General features: G+C 41.3%; 1 protein-coding gene across 1 annotated transcript in view; it reads left to right on the top strand.

Moving 5' to 3' along the window:
• The window catches only part of LOC126235199 (uncharacterized), a 305,365-nt gene that overhangs the window by 2,645 nt on the left and 276,487 nt on the right, over positions 1–26,233 (top strand). Inside the window, exon 3 of the mRNA XM_049943929.1 lies at positions 11,041–11,099. Within this exon, the coding sequence (XP_049799886.1) occupies positions 11,041–11,099 (59 nt within the window). The remainder of the gene's footprint in view (positions 1–11,040; positions 11,100–26,233) is intronic.

The following is a 26,233-nucleotide window of genomic DNA, read 5'->3' as shown; positions in this document are numbered from 1 at the left end:
ATGGTTACTTGCAATTTGTGCAATCTAAGTTGACACCCTGATTAGTTTCTGATGGGAATGACTGTAAATGGGAAATGGATTACAGTCGCTTCCATAAGCCACCATGCCGAGTGTTGGTATGGATAGAATCCATATCAGCAAGATATTGGAAAGGGGAAACAAATATCAAATGATAATGAAAAATTAAAGGTAACAGTGATATGAAGCGTAAAGTTATGTCTATACAATGAAAGTCAGAAGCCACAGCGCACTATCACTACAGCATCACAGCCATTGAATGGAAATCTATAACACACTTTTTTAGTTGTTGTGATCATTGTGTTTTCGCGTTAAAAACAGCCTTGTTTCATATTTGATAACAGAAATAGAAGCATATTGAGGACTGCTTTTGAGACTGTATTCATGTATGTAGATAGTACGATGAAACAGATTTTTAACTATGCGTTCTTGAAAATTTTTCTGTAGTATTCATTCGTGCTAACCCGTTCGATTCGTGTAGCCTTCTTTGTTAGTAACGGATTATAGCTGAAGATATCAAAAGCATTTGCTAGGCCAAGAAACAACTCGCAGTTCATTTCATCATCAGCTACAACATTGAGGCCCAATATGTACTATAACTTTGGCGAAACAATTTTCCTAATATTTAATTTTTACTAAGGATCTTATAGTGTGTTACATATTATTCTTTAAATAATGCCTCAAAATCCAATTACTGGTGACCGTGATCTGTAATTTGTTGTACTGGTATCAAAAAATTTTCAAATAATTACAGTATCAGTACTGTTAGTTATTTGAGCTCCCTACAGAGTACTGCAATGGAAATGAATAAAAGACAAGGAGCCGTTTTCTGCGCCATATTTACTGTATGTAAATTATAACTTCTTCGCTGATAGGGATGTTGAATGTAGTGTCTGTCTAAATATTCCTTTTGATCGTTGGGCTATATTTGTTTAGGGCTACTGTTCATTAAAAGTGTCTGCTTCTGTATCCATAACATACACACCACTGTGATATGCATAGCTGAGGCTACTTCTCATTGTGCTGTGTATATTGGTATATTTCTTTCACTTGTGTAGCATGGAGAGAATGACTGCATCAGTGTCACGGCAAAAGTGCTCTTATGGTGTACCAGATTCTCTCACTGGATGCTGCTGGTGGCAGTTTGTCAAAACGTGTTTCTGACTGCTATATGTATACACTTTGGAAACGTGTTTTGAAACAGGGAAACCCCTATTCATAGCAGTGTCGGTACAGTTCAAAGAAAACAGTGGTTGAGGCAAGCTACCAATGGTCACTGCTGTGCCACCCTAGTGCCTATTTATATGTTGTGTTTTCATCTGCTATATAGAGTTGATAAGTGTTGCATTTTTGCGTGCTGTATTAAGTTAAAAACAGGTAGTGAATAAGGCAGCAGACTGTTGGGCCAGCATTACACTGAGCTGTATACTGATTGTGCAATATACAGAACAAGCAGTACGAGAACAGTAGTAATCAAAAAGATTCTCTGTAGAGAACTGCTGCTACATTTGGTAGAATGCTGATAAAAATGTTTAGAAAAGAAAGAAAGGTCACTTACAATAGCTTGCTTCGAAATGTAAAATGTGCAAGGCTCAGAAATGAATAGAAACAGCATGTCAGCTCGACTTTGTTTTTCTGATCCCCCCACCATGACATCTTTCATCTCATTTGTGGGCCCTTCAGTGTTTTAATAACGAAGCACCACATGTAATTACAGTTTCTTCATCACTAGTTATAACAATATGAAAGAATAATACAACATAGCATTGCAGTCGATGAAAATACAAATGAGAAATGTTTGCCACCAGGATGGACAGAAACAGTGACAAGAAACAAAGTTGGTAACATGTTGCAACACACCACAGGAAACATTTTTTTCAAGAGAAAGATGTTTCCCGATGAGACAATGAGTATGCAGCTTTGTTTTCTTTTGGCATGCTTTGAACTGATTTGTTTCTTAAATGGAGAGTGGGAAGAAAACTTGATCTGCGACAGTTATGGATCACCGAAACTAAGGCATGTCAACATGAAAAATTGCCATATAGATTGATGTGTTGTGTAGCCCGAGATAAATTTTTGTCATTGCAAAAACCTACTTTTATATGTTTATTTCCAATACTCCAGAAAACTCCAAAAAATATCGTTAGTTCAAAACTAATAGAAGAAAATACCACCCAACTTTATTTACAAAGCATGAAAAATCACCAACAAGCATTGTAATTATTAATCGATAAGTAACTCAAGATTTCTTGTATTTGTAGTTCCTATATGAGCAGAATGTAGGAGGTTATATTTTATGTTCTCTACTTAATACCTGTTCTTTGAACTTTGTGAGTAAGCTTCTGCAAGACAGTTGGCATCTATCTTAAAATGTCTGACTTGTGGTATTTCTATGATTCTTTGCCATGTCTCAAGGAAACCTGTAGCAATTCATACTGGCCTACCTGTACATTCAATGCCTCCTGTTAGTTATATTTAGTATGGGTCCAACACACTTCAGCATTATTCTAGAATGGGAGGCATGAATGTGTTTTGAGTGATGTCCTTTGTAGACTGATTGCATTTTCCCTGTCTTGTGCTGCCTGCCTTACCTGCAGCTGAGAGGTTTGTGATTATTCTATTTCATATCGCTACAAATTGTTATACTAAGTGTTTGTATAAGTTGACTGATTCCAGTTGTCACTCATTGGGATTGTAGTCATGGGATCAGTGTAAAATGATTTTGCATTCTTAAGTGCACAGTTTTACTGAGAAGTGCACAGTTTTATATTTCTATACATTGAAGCATGTTGTCACTCTTTTCACCACTTTGAAATATGCTATTGTAATCTGATTTGTGTAGTTCTCTTTTTCAGACAGAATTTCAATATAGATAACTGATTCATCCGCAGAATGTCTGAATATACTATTAATATTGTCTGCAGTTTATTAATATAAAACAAGAACAGGAAATGGCCCAGTGCACTTCCCTGGAGAAGGTCTGAAGTTATTTTGACATGTATTGATAGTTGTCCTTCCATGATAACAGATTGCCCCAAACCCTAAAAAGAAATCCTCAAGCCACTCACAAATTTTGACACCCTATATAATCACATTTACATTAATAATGTTGGTGGTTTTTATGGCTGAATAATTCACTCATTTGTTTCACATTAAGGCTGAGTAAAGTATAGTACACGCCATTTTGCATTTTGATATTTTATTTATGAATGCCTCCGTTGTTTTCGAATAGTGATTGGTCGTAGACAACAAACTTCATGAGAGTGGAAATGTGTTATGATGCACTTGTCACTACGTGCAACAGCTTAGAGCTGGCTACAAGAGGTATTAAAGTGTACACTACCTATTAATATCTTCTCTCCAACAAAAGCATTTTCTTCCTCAATACCAAGTTACCTCACAGTAGGATGCCATAAAGCATTAATCAATGAAAGTAGTCAAAGTAAAGCAAACCCAGTGATGTTAAGAATGTAATAAATAATAAAACTAACTTCATACACAAATGGAATCCTAGCTACTTCTCGATCACTACTGTGCTGTAGAAGAATTTCTGAATGTTTACTAATCTAATTTGTATATGTGTGTGCATTTATTTTTGTGTGTGTGGGGGGAGGGGGGGGGGGTGCGGATTAGTGAGAGAGAGAGGCATGATTAAGTATAGATGAACCATACGTAAAAGAAACATACTTGGGCCTTGTGAACAACACTAGCCATTGATGTATTATTCGAAGTGTGATGCAATACAGCTACATAAATGACACAATGTGATAATATTTTTTATAAACAAAGTTACAGTTGGGGCCCAAGCAAACCACTATTTTTCTCCTCTGTGTTCTGATGATTTCAAGCTTTCAGTGTGTGTGAAGGCATTAATAACAAGAACAGCTCCATCCAAAATCACTCTATTCTTTTGGATGTTGTTTTAGTGTTATTCTTCTTTTCAGTTTTTGTGATGTTGGTGGTAATACTTCTCACTCTTTTTAAAAAAGGCTCATATCTTCCTAATGTTAATAAGATGATGAGTCTTATCAGTGTGATGTCACAGTGTTAACTAATCCCAAAAATATAATTGCATGGTAGCATTTCATTTTTTCTGAGATTAGTGTATTATAATTGAGGCCTTCTCTGGAGTGACGACTTAGCTGAAATCACACGTTTTAAATTTTGTATGTATAAAAAGTTGGTTTAGTTTCTTGATTCTGAAACTCGAGTGCAAGATCTTAACATACTCATATTTTTATTTTTCTCTGGTCATGTGTCTGATAGAAATACAATGGTTTTAATATTGTATGGATCCTGGAGCTTTACTACTCACAAAATCATACATGAAGGAACAAACAGAACCTGAATTTTTTGCTGTACCTTCTAAAAACAATAAAATTTACTTGATTGTTCATTGTGACAGTGAATATTAAATAGTACATAGAAAGCCTCCTGTAGAATCGTGGAGTAATGAAGAGTTTAGACAGAGACAAGTTCTGTGGTAAGGCGGGTGCCAGGTTGAGATTCATTGGGAGAGTCCTTAGAAAATGTAGTCCATCAACAAAGGAGGTGGCTTACAAAATGCTCGTTCAGCCTATATTTGAGTATTGCTCATCAGTGTGGGATCCGTACCAGGTCGGGTTGACAGAGGAGACAGAGAAGATCCAAAGAAGAGCAGCGCGTTTCGTCACAGGGTTATTTGGTAAGCGTGACAGCGTTACGGAGATGTTTAGCAAACTCGAATGGCAGACTCTGCAAGAGAGGCGCTCTGCACAGTGGTGTAGCTTGCTGTCCATGTTTTGAGAGGGTGCGTTTCTGGATGAGGTATCAAATATATTGCTTCCCCTACTTATACCTCCCAAGGAGATCACGATTGTAAAATTAGAGAGAGTCGAACGCGCACGGACGCTTTCCGGCAGTCGTTCTTCCCGTGAACGATACTCGACTGGAACAGGAAAGGGAGGTAATGACAGTGGCACGTAAAGTGCTGTCTGCCACACGCTGTTGGGTGGCTTGTGGAGTATAAATGTAAATGTAGATCAAATTCAACCACTGAGGTACCAGTGCTTATAAGTTTGGCTGACCTCTTTTAGTTTATTGTACTGGGAGACTTTAGTGTCTTAATGTACTATTTCATGAACCGTTTGTTTTGATGCTCAGTATAACTTCACATTCGGAACAGAAATCACAGGTATCAGTTCTTCGTTTGAAATGAATACTGACTATTCTGTCTGAAGGACTTGATAAGTTGTGGCCTCATCTGGAGTGTCATATTAATTTCATGCAGAGCATTATTTTGGAAAGAGTGGAATAATTTTGCAACATTAAGGTCTGGGTTGCAAAATCTTCTCATTGAAATTTGTCTTGGCAAAAATTTGATGGCTGTATGGAAGGAAACTGGTCTCAGTGAGATCGGACCATTTCGATATTGCTATTTTATGCGGCCTGTTGTGTTTCCTTCCATTATGTGTTGTAAGAGTGCTGATATTCAACACCTTTAAAACTATTTTTAAATGATGCTTTGTAACTTGCAAAACTTTCTGGTACAGGGATTTACAGACTACAGTAGTACTATTCTTTTTGCATTTTAGATGAAAATGTATGAAGAGCTATGATTCCAACCAGACTTCGTTCCATTATATGTTCAAAATATTTCCTTCTTTTCAAGTAAACTTAAAATCGGTGTCTCATCCATGTTATTTTCACCTATAGCCCAAAATCTTTCATGTACATTTTTTTGGTGTTTTGAGTGTATTTGTATAAAACATTCCTTTGTGCAATATTCCGTGCTGACTTCAATTTTCTTAGAACTAACTTTCTTATCAGTTTTTTGCAGAACATAACATTTTCCAGAATTTCTCTTCTTCCTGTTTCTTTCACTTCTCTTTCTGAATTATGTTGCCTTCCAATAGTGTAGTTTTCATATTCACCCTCCATACTTGACGTATTATTGCTAATCGCACTTCCCATATTTTTTTTGCAGTTTCTGTTAGCTTTCAGTGTGATATCAAAATAAAATTTCTCACGTTGAAAATATTCCATCAGTAATAAGTAAGTCGCAGCTCAGTGGACACAAAACACAGGTTTGAGCATTGTGGAAGCTGTCTGTGCACTGCAGTTTGTGGAACAGTAACTTGACACAGCACATCAGTCAAATGTTTGTAGAGGACACTGTGTTTATTGGATATTAACAATAGTTTGTCAATGTAAAGACTTGTTAGTACAGATGCATTTTTTGCAGGAAATGAAAAAATGACATGATGTACATTGCAAGACTTATTCCAGGAACTCCTACGTTGTAAAAGTGACTTGAACCACATCACAATATTAGTTCATGATTATGATCCATGGTATGTGCAAATAACTAAACTGCATCAAGTCATTTATATATCAAAAGTTATTAAATCTACATCCAGAAGTTTGATTTGATCCATAATTTGAGGATATCATGTGAGAAAGAGCGCAGGTTGGGTTTTGCATCATCGATGGTCCGGAATCCATTCTGGTTAGCATGCTGGAGATGATTCTGGTCGAGATACCTGATTACATTTGGGGCCAGAATTCCTAATGTTTTGAGGTTCTGCTGTAACGGGTGGATATCAGTGATATTGATTGGTAGTTTTGTGAATCATTTCTCCTATCCTTCTTGTAGACAGGCGTGAGCTGTGCTTGCTCCTAGTGTCAGGTTAAAGTTTTATGTCTGAGGGAGCTACAGTGTTATTACAAATTACTATCCCTGAGTGATCTGGTTAACAGAGGGGCTAAATCATCTGAAAATTCTTTATGGAATCTTATATACACTCCTGGAAATGGAAAAAAGAACACATTGACACCGGTGTGTCAGACCCACCATACTTGCTCCGGGCACTGCGAGAGGGCTGTACAAGCAATGATCACACGCACGGCACAGCGGACACACCAGGACCCGCGGTGTTGGCCGTCGAATGGCGCTAGCTGCGCAGCATTTGTGCACCGCCGCCGTCAGTGTCAGCCAGTTTGCCGTGGCATACGGAGCTCCATCGCAGTCTTTAACACTGGTAGCATGCCGCGACAGCGTGGACGTGAACCGTATGTGCAGTTGACGGACTTTGAGCGAGGGCGTATAGTGGGCATGCGGGAGGCCGGGTGGACGTACCGCCGAATTGCTCAACACGTGGGGCGTGAGGTCTCCACAGTACATTGATGTTGTCGCCAGTGGTCGGCGGAAGGTGCACGTGCCCGTCGACCTGGGACCGGACCGCAGCGACGCACGGATGCACGCCAAGACCGTAGGATCCTACGCAGTGCCGTAGGGGACCGCACTGCCACTTCCCAGCAAATTAGGGACACTGTTGCTCCTGGCGTATTGGCGAGGACCATTCGCAACCGTCTCCATGAAGCTGGGCTACGGTCCCGCACACTGTTAGGCCGTCTTCCGCTCACGCCCCAACATCGTGCAGCCCGCCTCCAGTGGTGTCGCGACAGGCGTGAATGGAGGGACGAATGGAGACGTGTCGTCTTCAGCGATGAGAGCCGCTTCTGCCTAGGTGCCAATGATGGTCGTATGCGTGTTTGGCGCCGTGCAGGTGAGCGCCACAATCAGGACTGCATACGACCGAGGCACACAGGGCCAACACCCGGCATCATGGTGTGGGGAGCGATCTCCTACACTGGCCGTACACCACTGGTGATCGTCGAGGGGACACTGAATAGTGCACGGTACATCCAAACCGTCATCGAACCCATCGTTCTACCATTCCTAGACCGGCAAGGGAACTTGCTGTTCCAACAGGACAATGCACGTCCGCATGTATCCCGTGCCACCCAACGTGCTCTAGAAGGTGTAAGTCAACTACCCTGGCCAGCAAGATCTCCGGATCTGTCCCCCATTGAGCATGTTTGGGACTGGATGAAGCGTCGTCTCACGCGGTCTGCACGTCCAGCACGAACGCTGGTCCAACTGAGGCGCCAGGTGGAAATGGCATGGCAAGCCGTTCCACAGGACTACATCCAGCATCTCTACGATCGTCTCCATGGGAGAATAACAGCCTGCATTGCTGCGAAAGGTGGATATACACTGTACTAGTGCCGACATTGTGCATGCTCTGTTGCCTGTGTCTATGTGCCTGTGGTTCTGTCAGTGTGATCATGTGATGTATCTGACCCCAGGAATGTGTCAATAAAGTTTCCCCTTCCTGGGACAATGAATTCACGGTGTTCTTATTTCAATTTCCAGGAGTGTAGATTAAACCAGGTGGGGAGTGTTGATTAATTTTCACTGCAGCTCTTTCTCAAACCACTGACACTCAATTTCGCTGTGGTGCGAGTATTAAGCTTGGAAAGTACTCCTGTATTTCCTTTATAAATGAAAATTTGAAAATGGATTTCAGCATTACTGCTTCCGCTTTATTACCCAATATCACTTCCTATGTCACCCACAAATGTCTGGACACTAACTTTGGTGGCACTAATGGCCTTTACAGAAATGAGCCGATTTTCTTTGTTTAAAGAAACCTTTTGATAAGTATTTGTTACAGTAGTCACTGAAAACTTCATACATTGCTCTGTTGATTGTAAAGAGCCCGTCATTGAGCACCTCTTATCACTAGCCACATGTTTTGTTTTACACTTACATAGTGATCACTGTTTATTTGCAAATATATTTACTAGGACAGTGTACCACGAACGGTTCATTCCATCATCAACTATTCTGCTAGGTATTTATCTATAGAATGCTTCATCCAGATATTCTTCTAAACTGGGACCACAGTTCTTAAACATGTTTTGTACAGAGCTAAATGTTTAAGGTTCCTCCTTGAGACTTGATAAATGGATGTAAATGAATATTCCTTTATGTCTCTCACTTTTACACGCATGTACCCAATAAATTATGTGATTGTTGGTGCACTGTTTAAGGAGGAAAGATTGAAGTTAACATTCCATTGGCCGCTGACACTTTTTCTACCTCATGAATTCTCAGTGCCTTAAATATATCCTAAAGACTTGCATGATAAACAATATTGAAATCTTCAGAAAGGTTTATATAGAGGATGATCGTACATCTCTCAATACGCTACAGGTTAGTCTGTTACTCCATATTTCCATTTGTTGTTTGTTAACTTGCAACCGAATTGTCACCTTCCAACCTAACAAGCCCTAGAGCTACAGATCTGTCTGTTACAACGGCTGAGAATTCGGAGCTTCAAAGCTGTAGTGTGGCAGTTTGTCATTCAATAACTGGTTATAATAGCATTATCATCATTGAGTCAACATAATTGAGTCATACTGGGCAACTATGAGAAGCCATTGTCATTATGTGTGATGAATCATAAACTATTATAAGCAGCTGAATATGTACTTTCATTCATACTTAGTAGTGTCTAATTTGTAAACTTTACAATTGTTGTTTTACTTAAATTTTTGTACAATGGTCAGTGTGTGGTGTTTTTTTGTCATGGCTTATTCCTCGTTACGTATTTTCCCTTGTTGCTGAACTGCCTTATTAAGCTATAATTTCCCAGTAATATTTTCTACACTATTACTTTTCAGTCTAGCTTCCTATAAGTCATTGCTTATTCTACAGGTAAAGGATCTTCACATATTTCCATTTGAGAACAATTTTTTTAACTAGTTCTGTAGGCATTTTTGATGCCTGCTGTGATACAGGGACAGGGTTTTGTATATGATTTGGCTCTGGACAATATCTTTGGAAACAGCATTTCAAAGTTAGCCATGAAGAGTGAAGAAAAACCTTTTTAGCTGTTGTCGTACTATTTGACAGAACTTCTAAACAGAATTCAGTGATTAGACTTGTTATAAAACTCCCATATTTTCTCACCTGTGAATTTCTTTTATAAGTGACAAACCACTTTCTCCACTGGTATTGCAGGATTAATGAAGATGAATGTGTTTTAGTCAAAACCTCTGTCAATCAGTATCGTTATCTCTGCTTGTGGTGTCTGCTGTACAGTCCACCATAAGGAAAATGATTCAAAAATACGTTGGTCCATGGAACTTATTTTTCAGCAACCACTGCTGTGGCTGCAACTCCTTCTGTTCCTGTAGTAAATGTATTGATGAGATTGTCAGTTGAACAGTCTGACTGATAGAAGATCTGTGTTAAAACAAGCCATGTTTCTAAATAGGCTATCTGTTGCTAGAAGAAGAAGAAGAAGAAGAAGAAGACAAATAGGAAACTACTGATTGTCAGAGGAACTTCTGGCTGGAACCAGCTACACATGCAAAGATTTGGAAATGCGCACGAGAGAATTTAAAATGAATGACCAGTTAACGTAAAGGGAAGGCTTTTATTCAGTTTTGGGCAGTGAGGGATTCCATGTTGTATACAAATAGAGTATCCTGGCTAAAACACTGTTGGAGTATTTCCATTTGCAACCAGAGTGGAGTTATTGCAAGTACTGGGCAGAAACTGAAAAGGGAGCACAACTATTAAATGCTTTGTTAATTGAAAGCACTGTTTTGGTTGTTATGGAAGGACAGCCAGTCTGAATTTGTGTGAGTATCTGTTCAGCAGATCTCGTGAAAGCAAGTTCAAATTAACTGCGTATTTCGTACTCCTGTATTAATAGGGTAGTAGTCACTTATTATTTACAAGTCTAGTTATACAAAAATAATGAGCAAAACAGCTAATACCATTGTTAGCTTATTTCCTACTCTGATCTATGACTGTGATGCCAGTTGCAATGTCTGTCACCTTACGCTCTTCGCTTCCTATGTATTGTGGACGACACATGGAACTGGTGACTTTTATCTGCATGCAGAACCCATGTAACATCAAAGACACTTGTGACACGCTTTGTTCATCGAGATGTCATTCATTAACTGCTGCAGCAAGTGTCAGTGCTCTACATCGTCAGTTACATGTAATAGAAATATTAGATTAATAAAGATTTTTTTTACTAACAGAACTGAAGAGGTTAAGTTATGTTAAGGTTTTTTTTTTTTTGTGAAAAATCTGCGAACCTAAAAAAATATGATAAATATCTTTTGTTTTTTGTATTGTCTTCATTTGTGTGCTTCATCAAAACTTTTTTTTTCCAGAGATGTGAACTTCCCGCACAAACGAGATCAACTTTTTTAATGGTGTTCAGTCCAGATGGGTAAGTATAAATATCATTTGATTCCATTAACAGCATTACAATATTTTTTCTTTAAAGTGTGCTGAATCAGGAATCACGTAATGGTGTTGAAAGTGAGTCCACTTTCTGTTAATGATGTTTGATACGATAGGAGAAATATACAATATTTTTGAAGATAAAGCTGTTACGCATTGAGAGTGAAAAAGTTCAAAATGTGTTACATGTTTTCTTTGTAAATGAAAAAACACACAGCACTGTAATATTCTACAGTACTTTTTATTTTACAAATCAGTTTTTGGCTGTTACACAATTGTCAAGTACAAAGATACATATGTGTGGCTGTGATTTTTTGGGGATCAAGGATTTTAGAATAGTACAACTACGGAGTGTCATAGTTGGTTTCCAAAGGTGACACCTGTTAATGTTTGATTTAGTACTAAATCGAAAGTGATTATTCCTGTAAAAATGTGAAGTAAAATATTTGCGGGGATAAAAAAATATGTAACTCATTAATTAGTCAACTACATGACAAATTACAATAATTGTTTTGAGAGGAAAAATAAGTTGAACAAAATTAAGTAGATTTTGGTTATGATGTTCGAAGCATGATGACTGAACAAGATAATCTTGTCCTTTAAAGGTTCAATATACAAAAAAACACTGTCCGAACAGGTGTTGAAAGCCCAACAGCACTGACTGGCCACTGTGTCATCCTCAGCCCCTAGGCATCAACAGATGCAGCTATGGAGGAGCATGCAGCCAGCGCACTGCTCTCCCGGGCGTTGTCAGTTTTTGTGAGCTATGTCACAACTTCTCAGTCAAGTAGCTCCTCAATTGACCTCACAAGGGCTGAGTGCAACCTGCTTGCCAACAGCACTCAGCAGACATGGACAGTGCCCCATCCAAGTGCTAGTCAAGCCTGACTGCACTTAACTTTGGTGAACTGGTGGGAACTGGTGTTACCAGTGCGGCAAGGCCGTTGACCTAATATTACAAATGGCACAGTATAACAAGTAAGGCTAAATAGATAAATGTAAACAATAATAACTAAACAAAGTAAAATGTTTGACAGAGCAAATGAAACTACAGTAACTGAAATAAAGGAAAAATGGGACACGAGTAGGAGAGGTAATTTCCAACATGGTCTGAATGGGATTATTAGTAGTATCTGCAGTTAGAAATGGTGAGTATTGGAACTATCGCTGATCACTCATACGAAGCTTCTGCAGGTGGACATACGTTTATTAATTTTAATTATTTTAAGGTAGTCCATCTTTCTATCTTTGTGGATGTTATGTAAGAATTCATGTTGAGCTATGTAGAAGTGGCCTTTTTAAAGCCAGTGGGTCATCTGCGAAAGTAGAGTCTCCTTTTCTAAAGCACCAGAGTCTATGATGATCCTTCAATTGGGTGTATATTGCCCAGCCTGACTGGCCTATATAGAATTTGGTACAATGAAAAGTGGTTTTTGTATATTTTACGCTTTTTCTGATGCAGAAGAGCTTTACCATTGGGCAAAAAGTGTCCAATAGAGTTGTGTCCATAAATGATGTTTTGAAGTTTCTAGATTTCAGCGTTCTGGTAACATTCAGAGAAGAGATTTTTCTAGACAGGGGGGAACCATGCACCATGTATTAAGGTTTTGAGATGGTGGTTTGAGTACAAGAGGAGAGGAGAGATCTGTTGTTCTTGCTTTATGCCTTATGGAGTCCACAAAAGCTGAAGTATAACCCTTGCTTGATGTTACCTGTTTGATTCTGTTTAATTCACGACTAGTGGAGATGGGTATTAGACCGTATATCATTGAAAGGCAGTCCATTGGTGCTGAGAATTGACAGGAACTAAAATGACAGTGGTGATAGGCTTCCTGTAAATCTTAAAAAGTGTGAATGTGATCAGTGATATCTATGGTTATGCCTAAGTAATTTATGGAGTTACTGCCAAAGCCAGCTGAATTCTAAGCACAACATTATCAAATTCACAATCACTATTCTATTCTGCCTGCTTGTAATACAGGACCATTTAAGGACAAAATATCTTGTTCAGTCACTTTCTTTTAACATGGCACCAAATTTACCTGTATATTGTTCAACATATTTTTCCTCTCAAAATAATTTTTTTTTATTTGTCACATAGTTCATTATTTTATAAGTCATACATGTATTGACAAAAATGTTTTTACGTCAAATTTTTACCAAAATCACACTCATTTTCGTCCCAAATTAAACATTAACAACTGTCATCTTTGGAAACTTAACTGAGATACTTTGTAGCTGTAATATTCGAAAATCTTTGACGCACAAAAATTTCACAGCCACAAATATGTACATTTGCACATGACAATGGCATAACAGTTGATAACCGGTTTGTAAAAAAACCGCTGTCAAGCGCGCAATTGTAATGCCCTTGTCACAGTCAGATGCAAAATTATTTGAAGAAATGCTCCACCATGAAGAATTTGGCAACTGATGAACATCCCAGCTAGTTTATTATCGTAATATGCGGCTTGGTGTGCAATTAATGGTGACGTTCTGTGGAATATATGGCTGTTGCACTTGCTGGTGGAAGTACAGAAACACGACTTGGTGATTAACTCGTCAGAATCCGTCTTTGGAGCAAAAGAGCACCTTGATTGTTAGCTGCAATAGGCAGAAGGCATGCTTTCTTGATGCTGCACATGTCAGTGATTTTGACTAAGATAAACTAATGCTGTGATGTTCTTCATGGGCACCCCAGTGTAGAAGTTGGCGCAGGAACAGCTAAGTGAAAAATCCGTGCAATCGCACATTTATTTATATATATGTCTACTTCAGAATTTTCCTTTATCTGATAACACATTTATAAGATTACTGTGCTGATTTGAAGTTCTTATTTGTGTATTTTACTGTCTGCATCACTTATGCATATCTTTTATTGATTGTATCGAAACTCATTTGTTTGGTGTGAAATTTCGAACATTTACTAGTGCCGCAGTAAATTGGTAGTTTTCGTCAATTATAGGCTTAAACTTAATTGTGCTCTTTTCAGATTTTTAAGAACTATAGGCCTATCCTAGTTCAAAACAATCATTCTATAATTTTGTTGTACGGTTATGTAAGAAATAGGTTATTATTGAGGCTTTTCAGAAACTTACAACACTATATTTTCATAAGTCACAGGTATGACCATTTTGGGTATGCAACTTATTTTGGAGCAAATCAACTTTTTTGGTTCACACTTACTTGCAAAGAATATATGACCTCTGAATTTCGTTGTATGCCAACACCAATGAATGTGTGTTTCTGAGAATTTTCGGAAGCTACCATTGTTGTCTGCCTAATCTAAGAGTAATTTGTAGTAAATCAGCATTAGTGATGTAGTTACTGCAGCAGATATTCTAACAAACATATTGTGTTGCATCTAATTTTCCCTTAAAAGGTAGCAGCCCTATATATTATCTACATTTATCATAAATTCAGTTTTTGAGTTTGCTAACAACTATAATCAACTTAATAAAAAAAAAATAGAGATCTTGTTTTGTGCATTTATTTGAATTCTTATAGGGAACTAGCAACTTCTAGCCGAACAGATTGAAATATAGTCGGCAGGCTTAATCTAAAGTTTATTTGTCCACTGTCCTGTAATACAGTGCACTAGCCAAAATGCATCCCCGCTGTGAACGCTGTTCTCGAACATTGGATGGGTTGGTTGACATTAGTAAGCAGATGGAAATCGCCATGACTACTGTCAATTGAATGACAGTTGCTGTGAATCGGTGTTGGAAGAGCTCCCAAGAGATGTGTATCTGTGACACAGGTACCAGAGGTGCCTCAAGTACTGTCTTCTCCTACAGATCCTGTCTCCTCTGCGGAAAGTATAGGGTCTGTCATTACCCATCCACGTGTCTGCAAGTGGCATGTCAATGGTAGATCTACGCATTCTTTACAGAGTGGATGAGGACTAACAAGTTTGAGGTGCTATCTTCCACTGAAACTGAGCCAGTGGGACTCACTTCACGGGTTTTGGGGAAACCTGTTTGGTCCAGTATCAAGAGAAGGCAAACACAAAAGGGATAGGGGTCTATTAATCATTGGAATTTCAAATGAATGGCGAATGATGGTACTATTTAGGGAAACGGCAGCAAGGGTCAGCAAAGTACATCAGATGCATCAGTGTGTATGCCTGGGGGCCTCATTCAACATGTTGAAGAGGATATTCCAACAGCCATTGAGGGAACAGGGCGGAATTTGCGGTACAGTGTGGTGGAACAAATTATGCCTGTCATCTGAGCTCTCATGTCATACTTGTGTCTTTCCAGCGACTGGCAGAGGAGGTCGAGAAGATGAGCCTTGTGCAAGGAGTTTCAACGAAGCTCGCAATGTGCAGTGTTTTCCCCAGAGCTGATGGTGGACCTTTGGTTCTGAGTAAAGTGGGAGAACAACCAGAGGCTTCGAAGGTTCTGTGACAAGCTAGGCTGCATCGTCGTGGACTTGCACTGTAGGGTTGTGGACTGTAGGCCCCCCATAAATGGGTCAGGTGTGCACTACACGTCAGAGGCTGCTGCTCAGGTAACTGACTGTGTGGGGTGCACACAAGAGTTTTTTAGATTAGGTGACTCTCCATCCAGTCCAGATAACGATAGCTATAGGAAACCCAGAAGTATCAGTACAAGATCAAAAAAAATGCCTCCCACAAGTGAGAGTATTAAAATCCCAATGGTTAACTGCTACAACTTGAAGTGCTCCTGAAAAACAGTGAAGCTCATGTAATACTAGGTACAGAAAGCTGTTTGAAACCTGAAATCTATAGCAGTGAGATTTGTGATATTGAAAGGGTAGGCAAATGGGAAATGATGGCGGTGTATTTGTCGCAGTAGACAAGAAACTCAACTTCACCTGATGGAAATAGAAGCTGCATGTGAGATTGTTCAGGCATGTCTCTTTATCAGAGGCGGATGTAAAATAATTGGATCCTTCTATCTCCCACCAGACTCGCCTCCTGATGTAACTGAAAACTTTAGAGGAAACCTCAGTTTACATGTATGTAAGTTCCCCAGTCATACTGTAATCATCTGTAGAAACTTTAATCATCCAACAATCAATTTGGATAGTTGCAGTTTAGTTTAGTAGTGGACATAAGACATCCTGTAAAACATTACTGAATGCCTTCTCTGAAAACTACCTAGAACAGGTTGTTCAAAGCCTCACTCGTGATGAGAATTTAGTGGTTCTTAGGGCAACAAGTAGACCTGACTCTTTTGAAGATGTCCACATCGAAACTGGTATCAGTGACCATGACGCGGGTGTGGCAACAATGATTACCAAATTACAAATGACAACTAAAACAAGCAAAAAGTATTTATGTTCAGTAAATTAGATTAAAAAAATCATTAGTGTCATATTTCAGTGAGGAACTTGAAACTTTCAGCATAGGGCAGTAGCATGTAGAGTAACTCTGACTCAAGTTTAAAAGAATAGTCAACTATGCACTGGATAGATAGTATGCAGTAGAACAGTTCATAATGGGATGGAATATCTGCGGTATACAGTCACTGTAAAGAAACTTCTTAAGAAAGAGAGATTACTGCAAGATAGGTGTAAAACAAAGTGTAGGGCTATAGATAGAATGATTCTGAATGAAATGCATTTGGCTGTAGAATGATTCTGAGTGAAACACGTTTGGCTGTCAAGAGAGCAATTTGTGATGCTTTCAGTGACTGCTGTAGCAGAATATTGTCACGTGATTGAGGGTAGCAAAGCAAAAGCTGAAATACTTAACTAGAGAAAATAGGCTCTAGATAGAGAGATGCTGAATGAAATGCAATGCGTGATTTCTTCAATGACTACCATAGCAGAATATTGTAAAATGATGTTTCACGAAACCTAAAGACATTCTGGTCATGTGTAAAGGCTGTTAGTGGCATCAAAGCTAGTGTCCAATCCCTAGCGTATGAGACAGGAACTGAAATTGAGGGTAGCAAAGCAAAGACTGAAATGTTTAACTCTGTTTTCAAATGTTCCTTTACAAAGGGAAATCTAGGAGAATTGCCCCAATTTAATTTCTAACTACTGAAAAGATGAATGAAAGAAGTATTAGTGTCAGTGGTGATGAGAAACGGCTGAAATCGTTAAAAGTGAACAAAGCTCCAGGCCCCGATGGAATCCCTATTAGATTCTGTTCTGAATTTGCGGCTGAGCTAGCCTCTTTTCTAACTATAATCTATTGTAGATCCTCCAATCAAAAAACAATGCCCAGTTGTTGAAAAAAAGGCACATATCACACCCGTCTACAAGAATAGTAGTAGAAGTGATCCACAAAACTACCATCCAATATCCTTGACACTGGTTTGTTGTAGGATCTTAGAACATATTCTGAGCTCAAACATAATGAGGTATCTTCTACAGAATGGCCACCTCGGTGCCAACCCACATGGGTTTAGAAAACATCGATAATGTGAAACTGAACTCTCACTTTTGTCACATGACATACAGAAAGCTTTGGATCAATGCTGTCAGTTAGGTGATGTATTTCTTGATTTCCAAAGAACATTTGACTCAGTACTGCACCTATGCTTATTGTCAAAAGTACAATCATATGGGGTGTCAAGTGAAATTGGTGACTGGATTAAGGACTTCTTTGTAGAATGGACACAGCATATTATCTTGGATGGAGAGTCATCGTCAAATGTAGAAGTAACTTCGGGTATGCTCCAGGGAAGTGTTGGGACCCTTGCTGTTCACGTTGTATGTTAATGACCTTGCAGACAATATTATTAGTAAAATCAGGGTTTTTGTAGGTGATGCAGTTATTTATAAGAAGTACTATCTGAAAGAAGCTGCATAAATATTCAGTCACATCTTGCTAAGATTTCACTGTGGCGTAGAGATTGGCAACTTGCTTTAAATGTTGAGAAATGTAAAATTGTGTATTTCACAAAATAAAATAAAAGTATCCTATGACATTAATATCAGTGTGTTACTGTTGGAATGGTCAACTCATACAAACATCTGGTTGTAACACTTTGTACGGATGTGAAATGGAAAGATCACATAGGCTCAGTTGTCAGTAAAGCAGGTGGTAAACTTTGGTTTAGTGGTGGAAGACTGACGAAGTGCAGTCTACAAAGGAGGTTGCTTACAAATTGCTCGTGCAACCGCTTCTGGAATATTGCTCAAGTGTGTGGGGCCCGTACCAAATAGGACTAACAGGGGATCTTAAACGTATGCAGAGAAGGCCAGCATAAATGATCACAGGTTTATTTGTGGGAGAGTGTTACAGAGATGCTGAAGGAACTGACCTGGCAGACTCTTGAAGATATTCATCCTGATCTTCCGCCTCAAGGGTGGACGATGTTCACATTCAGATGTTGCAGCACTTTTCTCTTGCAGGCAAGCACGTTCTCCTTCACACATACAATCAAATCTGGGAGACGGCACATTTCCCAGACAGTGGCGTGATGCCACTGTCATATCCATACCTGAGGCCGGTATGGACAAACACCTTCCTTCTAGCTACCACCCCATTTCTCTCACCAGCTGTGTTTGCAAGAGTCTTGCCTGACCAACCACTGGACCTGGTCCATCACTGTCCTACGTGTCCTCTGCGGAACTTCCTGTGAAGTTCGCTTTTGGCTATTATTCCTCCAGCAGCTTACCTCCACACTACCTGCCATTTTCCTGATGTGTGTGAACCTTTCACCATCTTGGCTTCATGCATGTTCACTTTGGGTTTCATTTGCTTCCTTACGGCCACTACTCCAGAGTCTATCTATCGGTGTAAGTTTCTCGACCTTCACATGGAACTTAGCAATAGTACCTTTGTGTACACTGATGGTCGTCGGTGTGACCGTGGTGTTGGGTGTGCCTTGGTCACTGGCACCGACCATTGTAGATGTCAGTTTCTGAAACACGGCTCAGTGTTTACAGCAGAGCTCTACACCATGTATCAGGCCACACAGTACATCCTGCAACACCGGCCTATTCTCTCAGTGCCATTCAGTGCCTCTTCGTGCTGTTCACAGTCCATCACTTAGTGCAACGGGTCCAAGAAAACTTCCAGTTGCTCTGTCTTGAGAGAGCCACTGTGATGTTTATGCCGGCCCCTGTTCACATTGGTCTGATGGCAAATGAGGCTGCTATCACTGCTGCCAAAGCTGCAGTCCTCCGTCAGCCCACTAGTTCTCCCATTACTTCTGATGATCTCCGTGTTGCAGTCTGACAGCATGTGGTGTCACTTTGGCATTACTACTGGTCTTCCCTTCATGGGAACAGGCTCTGGGGAATTAAACTTCTTCCAGCTGCTTGACCAATCTCCTCTCGGCTGAGATCATTTTAGCAAGGTTGCGTATTGGGCACTGTCTTTTCAGCCATTACCATTTGTTAAGTGGTGATCCCCTGCCGCTTTGTTCTCATTCTCATGAGCCTTTGACGTTTCACCATTTCATGACCGAATGCCCTTTTTGTTAACCACTTACTTTCTACTGTATGTTTGCCATCTGAGTTATTGACCGTTTTAGCAAATGAGAGGTGGGCTGTTGACTGCTTTTTACTTTTTATGTGTCATAGCAACATGGCAAAGGACATCTAATCTTTAGTTCAGGATCTTCGTTGTCACTGTGGTGTAATTTTTAGACATTTCTCCAAGAATAAATCCTTGTTTTTAGCTGTCTTTCCTTTCGCCGATTGGGCTTAACATGTAATCACTTTTAAATCCTTTTTCGGGTTAGTGTACTAAGGTTCCTACATGGCCATGCATGACCTTAGTTGTTTTAGTGCCCTAAACCAAAACAAATCAAATCACTCAAGTAGCTCCTCGGTATCATGTGGCTGATTGCATCCCATACCAATATGTCACCAAGGAAAAGTTCTTGGCAGTACTGGGAATTAAACCCAGGTCTTCTGCCTGACAGCCACCTTGCTGACCACACAGCTACAGAGGTGACAAGACTAAGTGGAAACTGCAACTTAGTCTTCCCAGTCCTTTATAATACGTGAGTAACACCATTTCTGGGACATGACAGTTTTTTATCAACAGTTTGTGCAAAATCATGTATTGTTTTCGGTGTGTCTCAGTGAATTCCTAAAAGGTTCGTTTAAACCTGGAGACACACGCCAGTGGACTGATGAGAAGAAAACCTCCTTTGTCAGATTGAAAGTTGCTGTTGCAGGGGCTGCATTATTAGCTCACCCTCTTCATGACTTCTCTCTTGAAGTTATGGGGGATGCGTCACCAACTGCCATTGGAGCTGTATTACATGTACAATATAACTGGCAACTTCTATCCATTGTCAGTAAAAAAATTATCACTTCCACAAGTTCATTGGTCAGTGTACAACTGTGAGCTCTGTGGGGCATATGCCTCAACCAAAAATTTCGGGCAGTTGCTTGAAGGTAGACATTTCACTCGTGTCACAGACCGTAAGCCACTCATGTTTACCTCCTGTGGAAAGGTGGACAAGGTGTCATGATGCCAGTTGTTGCATTTGGACTTCATTGTGCAATTTACTATCGATATTTGACTTTTTGATGGTGAGCAGAAGTGACCAGGAGATGCACTACATGGCACTGACACCATTGCGAAAGGACTTTACTTCATGACACTTGCCAATGCCCATGAAGGAGACAATCGACTGCAGACATTCCTCAAAGCATCATCAGGTTTACAGCTACGGTGTATTCAAATGCCACACTATACTGTGACATATTAGCTTCACAAACATGTCTATTTGTTGTAGCAGATTTTCCTAAACAAGCTGTTTCCTTCCTTCAAAGCATCTCACACCCAGAAGTAAAGGCCACTGTGCGACTAAAGAACAAAGCATTTGTTTGCAAAAATATGGAGAAGTGCAACAAAAGACATCTGCATGTTACAGCTCCATTCAGTATCTTCACCCTACAGTCAATGGTTTGTGTCCACATCAACGTTATTAGATCTATACCATTTCCAGAAGGATATCAGTACTGCAGGACAGTGAGTGACCTGAAGTCTATCCAATGAATGATGTAACTGTAGCCAAGACTTTCTTTCAGGAGTGGATTGCACCTTGGCATACCCCTCTGCATTGCTATCGACCAGGGTAAACAGTTCAAGCCATACCTCCTTCAGGCTCTTGCAACATTACTTGACGTGAACTGAATTAAATCCTGTGCCTGTTACCCTGCCATTAATGGTATCCCTCCAGGCAGATCACATCTCTTTTGTAAGTATGTGCTTGGCTGCCATGGACCCTAGCCTTTGCAGCCTTATTTCCTTTCTGTGTGGCATGCTTATACTTCCACTATCCCTTTGTCCCTCTACCTCTCCATTGGATGATACTCTGGGTGCCGACTCTGCTTGGATCTGGTTTATGATTGACCTTCCAGTTTCCACTTCCAGCATATTCTACAACTTTTCATCAAATAAACACATGGCTCCCATTGTTGGGTTTGACCTGCCACCAATTTTCAAAATACTCGAGAAGTGTTGATCATGCACAGAAAGTCGCCAAATGCAGTGTGTGCCCCTCCGTTCTGCCTTTCCATCGGTGCACCCTTCCCTTCATACAGTAATAGACAAAAACACAGCACGGTAGCCATCCCGTTATTGGGAGGGTGGGGGCGTCAAGTACCTGCACGGTGGTAGCCCCCTGACCACACAGGGATTGCACTGTTGGTGCCTGAGCAGAAAACTCCCCATGCATACCAAGGAGTACGTGCTCGTTATGGCTGGGGCACAGGGACTCTGTGTAGAGTCTTGTACCACAAGGAAGCAAAGGAGAGGATGTTGTTATTGGTGGCCGGTTTCCTCTTTTTACAACACAAATGCACACATGGATTAATATGGTTCTTCATTTACATGAACTGGAAACCTGTACTTAACTTGAATAGAGTCCATGTGTTGTGGTACAAGCTCATCAGTAATAGTTCCACTGGTCTCTGTGTACGGTTGTAGCTGTGATGAACTAAATCCGCTCTGCAAGTGAACTGACAGACGCCAAACTGTATGAGTGAGTGAGCGAGTGAGTGAGGGCTTCTGGGCAGCAGCGGCAGCCTAAATATATGTTGTCGAGTGGGCGTTGGTGGCTTATTGCTTGTGGGTGTGTGTCTGGCCTCTCTCGTGATAGGCGCACTTGATCCAGCGCCTACTTATTGATCTTCACGCTTCATCTTTGCCGACTGGTGTGCTAGTGACACCTTACACTAGCACACTGACCAAGGGCTTATTAGCAAGGTAGCCATGGTTGAGGCTGGGTGGCGCCGATGGGGAGAGCCCCCATTTAGGGTGGGTGGCACCATGGCGGATGAGCCGCATATATGAAGCAGATGAAGTTGCCTCACTCTGGTGGTCATATGGACCCAGCAGTCTCGGTGAAGGTACAGTCCTCTTTTGATGCAGAAGGATACAACCCTAAAATGCTCCCATCCCTGGCTGCACAGTGGGAGGGACATAGTGCTAAGCAGCAAGGAGAACAATACTCCCCACAATACTTGGTTTGTACAAGGACTGATTGTGATGGCTTTCTTGCCATAAGACCTTGTTCTTTTTGGAGAGCTTAGAAGAGAAGTTTGGGGAAGTGGCAGCCGTCTCTGGAATGAAAAGTGGATCAGTTGTGATCAAAATGGCATCCCCTGCCCAGTCCCAGGCACTGCTCACTTGTAACAAGCTGGGTGACGTACCAGCGACTGTCACTCCCCATAATAGTATAAATTTAGTTCAGGGCATCATTTTCCACAGAGACATGCTCTTACAATATGATGATGAGCTACGCGTCAACTGAGAGTGATATGGTGTACGTTTTATCTGTCATGTACATAGGGGGCCAAAGGATAATAGGGTTTCCACCACTGCCTTCATCTTGGCCGTTGAGGATGATTCATTGCCTGAGAAGGTCAAGGTGATGGTATTTTGATGCGATGTCAGTCCATATTTGGTGCTTCAAGTGCTTGAAATTTGGTCATGTCTTCACGTTGCAACACTAGCGCTGATCTGTCAAGATTGTGGATGAGCATTGCATGTGAACGCTCTCTGTGCACCTCCTCCCATATGTGTCAACTGTGAAAAGCGCCAGTCTCCCTGCTCACCAGATTGTGCTGTTAACCAGAGAGAAAAGAAAATTAAAAAAATATGAGACTCTGGACAAACTCAGTTACCAAGAGGCCAAGAAGTAGTATTTGCAGTTGCACCCAGCATGTCAAATAATCTCATATGCTGCAACTACGACGATGTCACCCTTTTTGGCAACATTACTCGTGCTCCTTTCTTTAGTGGGCCCTCAGTGCCGCTCAACCATGCCTGCCACCATGATGGTTCGGGGCTCCTTTCTTGCCCCTTCCCCCACATCTACTTTGGGATCAGTGGCTTCCTACCCACCTGGGCAGGTGGTCCCCACTTCCCAGCTGTAGACACCTTCCACCATCTGCTCTCGCCAAGAAGGGGTCCCTTCGGACACTTTCTTCTAACATTTCATTGGTCTACAACAGGGCACCAGCCAGTGGCTGACGAGGCCACAGGCTGCTGGTCGCAGGGCTTTGTGATCATTCTCTTTACCTGAAACTGATTCAGACAAGGCCTCGCAATGGTCAAAGTCCTCTAGGGAGAGGAAAGTACTTCAAGAAGGAGGGCATTCCAGTGCCCCCCATGCCACCAGTTCCTGCCTGTTCTACTCATGTGGCACGTGATTCCCCGGTTGACACCAAACAAAGGAACCCAGAACCTATGGATATTGATGTCATAATACCTCAACCAGTGCCAGAAGGTGACCCTGAGGCATAACCTGCCCCCTTGGTCCCTTCATGACCTCACTGTACATCGGCAACATTGTTCTGCAGTGGAATTGTAGCAGTTTTTTCCACCACCTGACTGAGCTAAGACATCTTTTAAGCACATCACCTGCCTTCTGCATTGCCCTACAGGATACTTGATTTCCAGTAACGCAGATGCCAGCCCTTCTTGAATACTGGGAGTATTATAAGAATCGTGCTGCCTATGACAGGGTGTCAGGCGGAGTTCGCACGTATGTTCTAGGTAATCTGTATAGCGAATGTGTGCCTCTTAATATGCCTTTAGATGCTGTGGTTTTTTGGGTAAGGGCATTTCAGGATATTACCATCTGCAATGTTTACCTCCATCCCAATGGTGAAGTGCCTCAGAACATACTGTTTGCATTGGTTTCTCAGCTCTCATCATCTTTTCTAATCTTGGGTGATGTCAACACTCATAATCCTTTCTGGGTTTCCCACCCATCCAGTGGAGGGTCCACTATTCCCTGTGTGGTAGTGACCACTTCCCAATCTTCCTATCACTCCCTCAGTGTCACTCTCCTGGATGCATACCCAAATGGGCTCTCAACAGTGCTGACTGGCATGCTTTCACCTTTGCTGTCAGCCTTGGCTCCTTATTACTTGGAGGTATCGACGAAGCAGTCCAGTATACAACTATAGCCATCCTTTCAGCAGCTGATTTAGCGATCCCTTGTTCCTTGGGCCCGTCCCTACAAAAGACCGTACCTTGGTGGTCCTCAGACATCGCAGAGGCCATTTGAGATCGTAGGTGGGCGATCCAACTCCAAAAGCAGCATCCATCAATGGAACACCTCATTGCCTTTAAGTGGCTCTGTGCCCAGACGACACAAAAAAGAAAAAAAGAATGGTGGGAACAGTATGTTTCAACCAATGGACCATGCACCTCTCCTTTGCAGGTTTGGGCTAAGATCAGACGTCTCTATGGATACTAGACACCTGCAGGTGTACCTGATATTACCTTGAATGGCACTGTCTACACTGACCCAAATGCCATCGCCATTGCCAAACATTTTGCTCTGCACTATGCTCAAGTTTCAGTGTCTGAGAATTGTCATCCTGACTTTCACATTATAAAACAGTTGTTGGAAGGAAAGCAATTATCTTCTACTAACATCACCTGGATCCATATTATGCTGCATTCAGTGAGTGGGAATTTGTCAGTGTCCTCACCCACTCCGCTGATTCCAGGGCCAGACTGCATCCACAACCGAATGATCAAGCACCTACCAGTGGACTGTTAGTATCATATCCTTTCCATTTTTAACAACATCTGGACTGAGGGCGAGTTCCCATCGCAGTGACGAGAAAGCATCATTGCCCAAGTACTGAAACTGGGTAAGCACCCTCTAGAGATGGACAGTTATCACCAAATCATTCCCACCAATGTTTCCTATAAACTGCTTGAACCCATGGTGAGCCAGCAGCTGTTTTGGTTGCTTGAGACTAAGGGTCTTCTGGCTCCTTCCCAGGATGGTCTTTGCCAAGGCCATTCCACTACTGATAATCTGGTTTACCTGGAGTCTGCCATCCAAGCAGCTTTTGCCTGACGTCAACACGTTACAGCTGTCGTCTTCGATCTGCAAAAGGCTTATGACACCACATGGCAGCACCACATGCTCTCTGCCTTGCATGAGTGGGGCCTCAGGAGTTCTCTCCTTATTTTCATCCAGACCTTTCTGTCAGACCATATGTTCTGGGGTTCAAGGTGGTGCTTCCCACAGCACATTCCTCCCCGTGCCCACCCTCCCCCCTCCCCACCACCTCCTCGCAGGGCTCTATACTGAGTGTTCCCAGCAGGTGTGAGGTCCTCAATATCTCTCTCCTTGTATGCTGACAACTTTTGCCTCTGCTATTGCTCCTCTAGTGTGAGTGTCTCTGAACGTCAGCTGCAAGACACCATGCGAAAGGTGCAGCTATGGGACCTCACCAGTGGCTTTAGATGTTCTCTGCGAAGACTCACTTCATGCACTTCTGTCAATGTCATACCATTCACCCACAACCAGAACATTACCTGGATGATGACACAACTACTCTGTGTGTTGGAGACTTATCGCTTTTTAGGACTGGTCTTTGATTCTCGGTTGACATGGATTCCCCACCTTTGCTAGCTTAAGCAGAAGTGCTAGCTGCACTTTAATACATTTTGCTGCCTGAGTAACACCAGCTGGGACGCAGATCGCATTACCTTCTTCAGCTTTACAAAGCCCTGATACAATCCAGCTTCAATTATAGGAGTCTGGCATATGGTTTGGCATCTCCATCAGCATTGTGGATACTGCATGTGATCCGCTACTGCTGGGTTCGACTTGCAACAGGAACCTTTCAAACTAGCTCTGTGAACAGCTTACTCATGGAGGCTGGGGTCCCTCCATTGTGGATCAGGTAGCAACAACAGCT

This window comes from Schistocerca nitens, chromosome 2 (genome assembly GCF_023898315.1).
Source record: "Schistocerca nitens isolate TAMUIC-IGC-003100 chromosome 2, iqSchNite1.1, whole genome shotgun sequence".
Lineage (NCBI taxonomy): Eukaryota > Metazoa > Arthropoda > Insecta > Orthoptera > Acrididae > Schistocerca > Schistocerca nitens.
The sequence above is the reverse complement of the archived record's forward strand: the minus strand, read 5'-3'. Positions and strand labels throughout refer to the sequence as shown.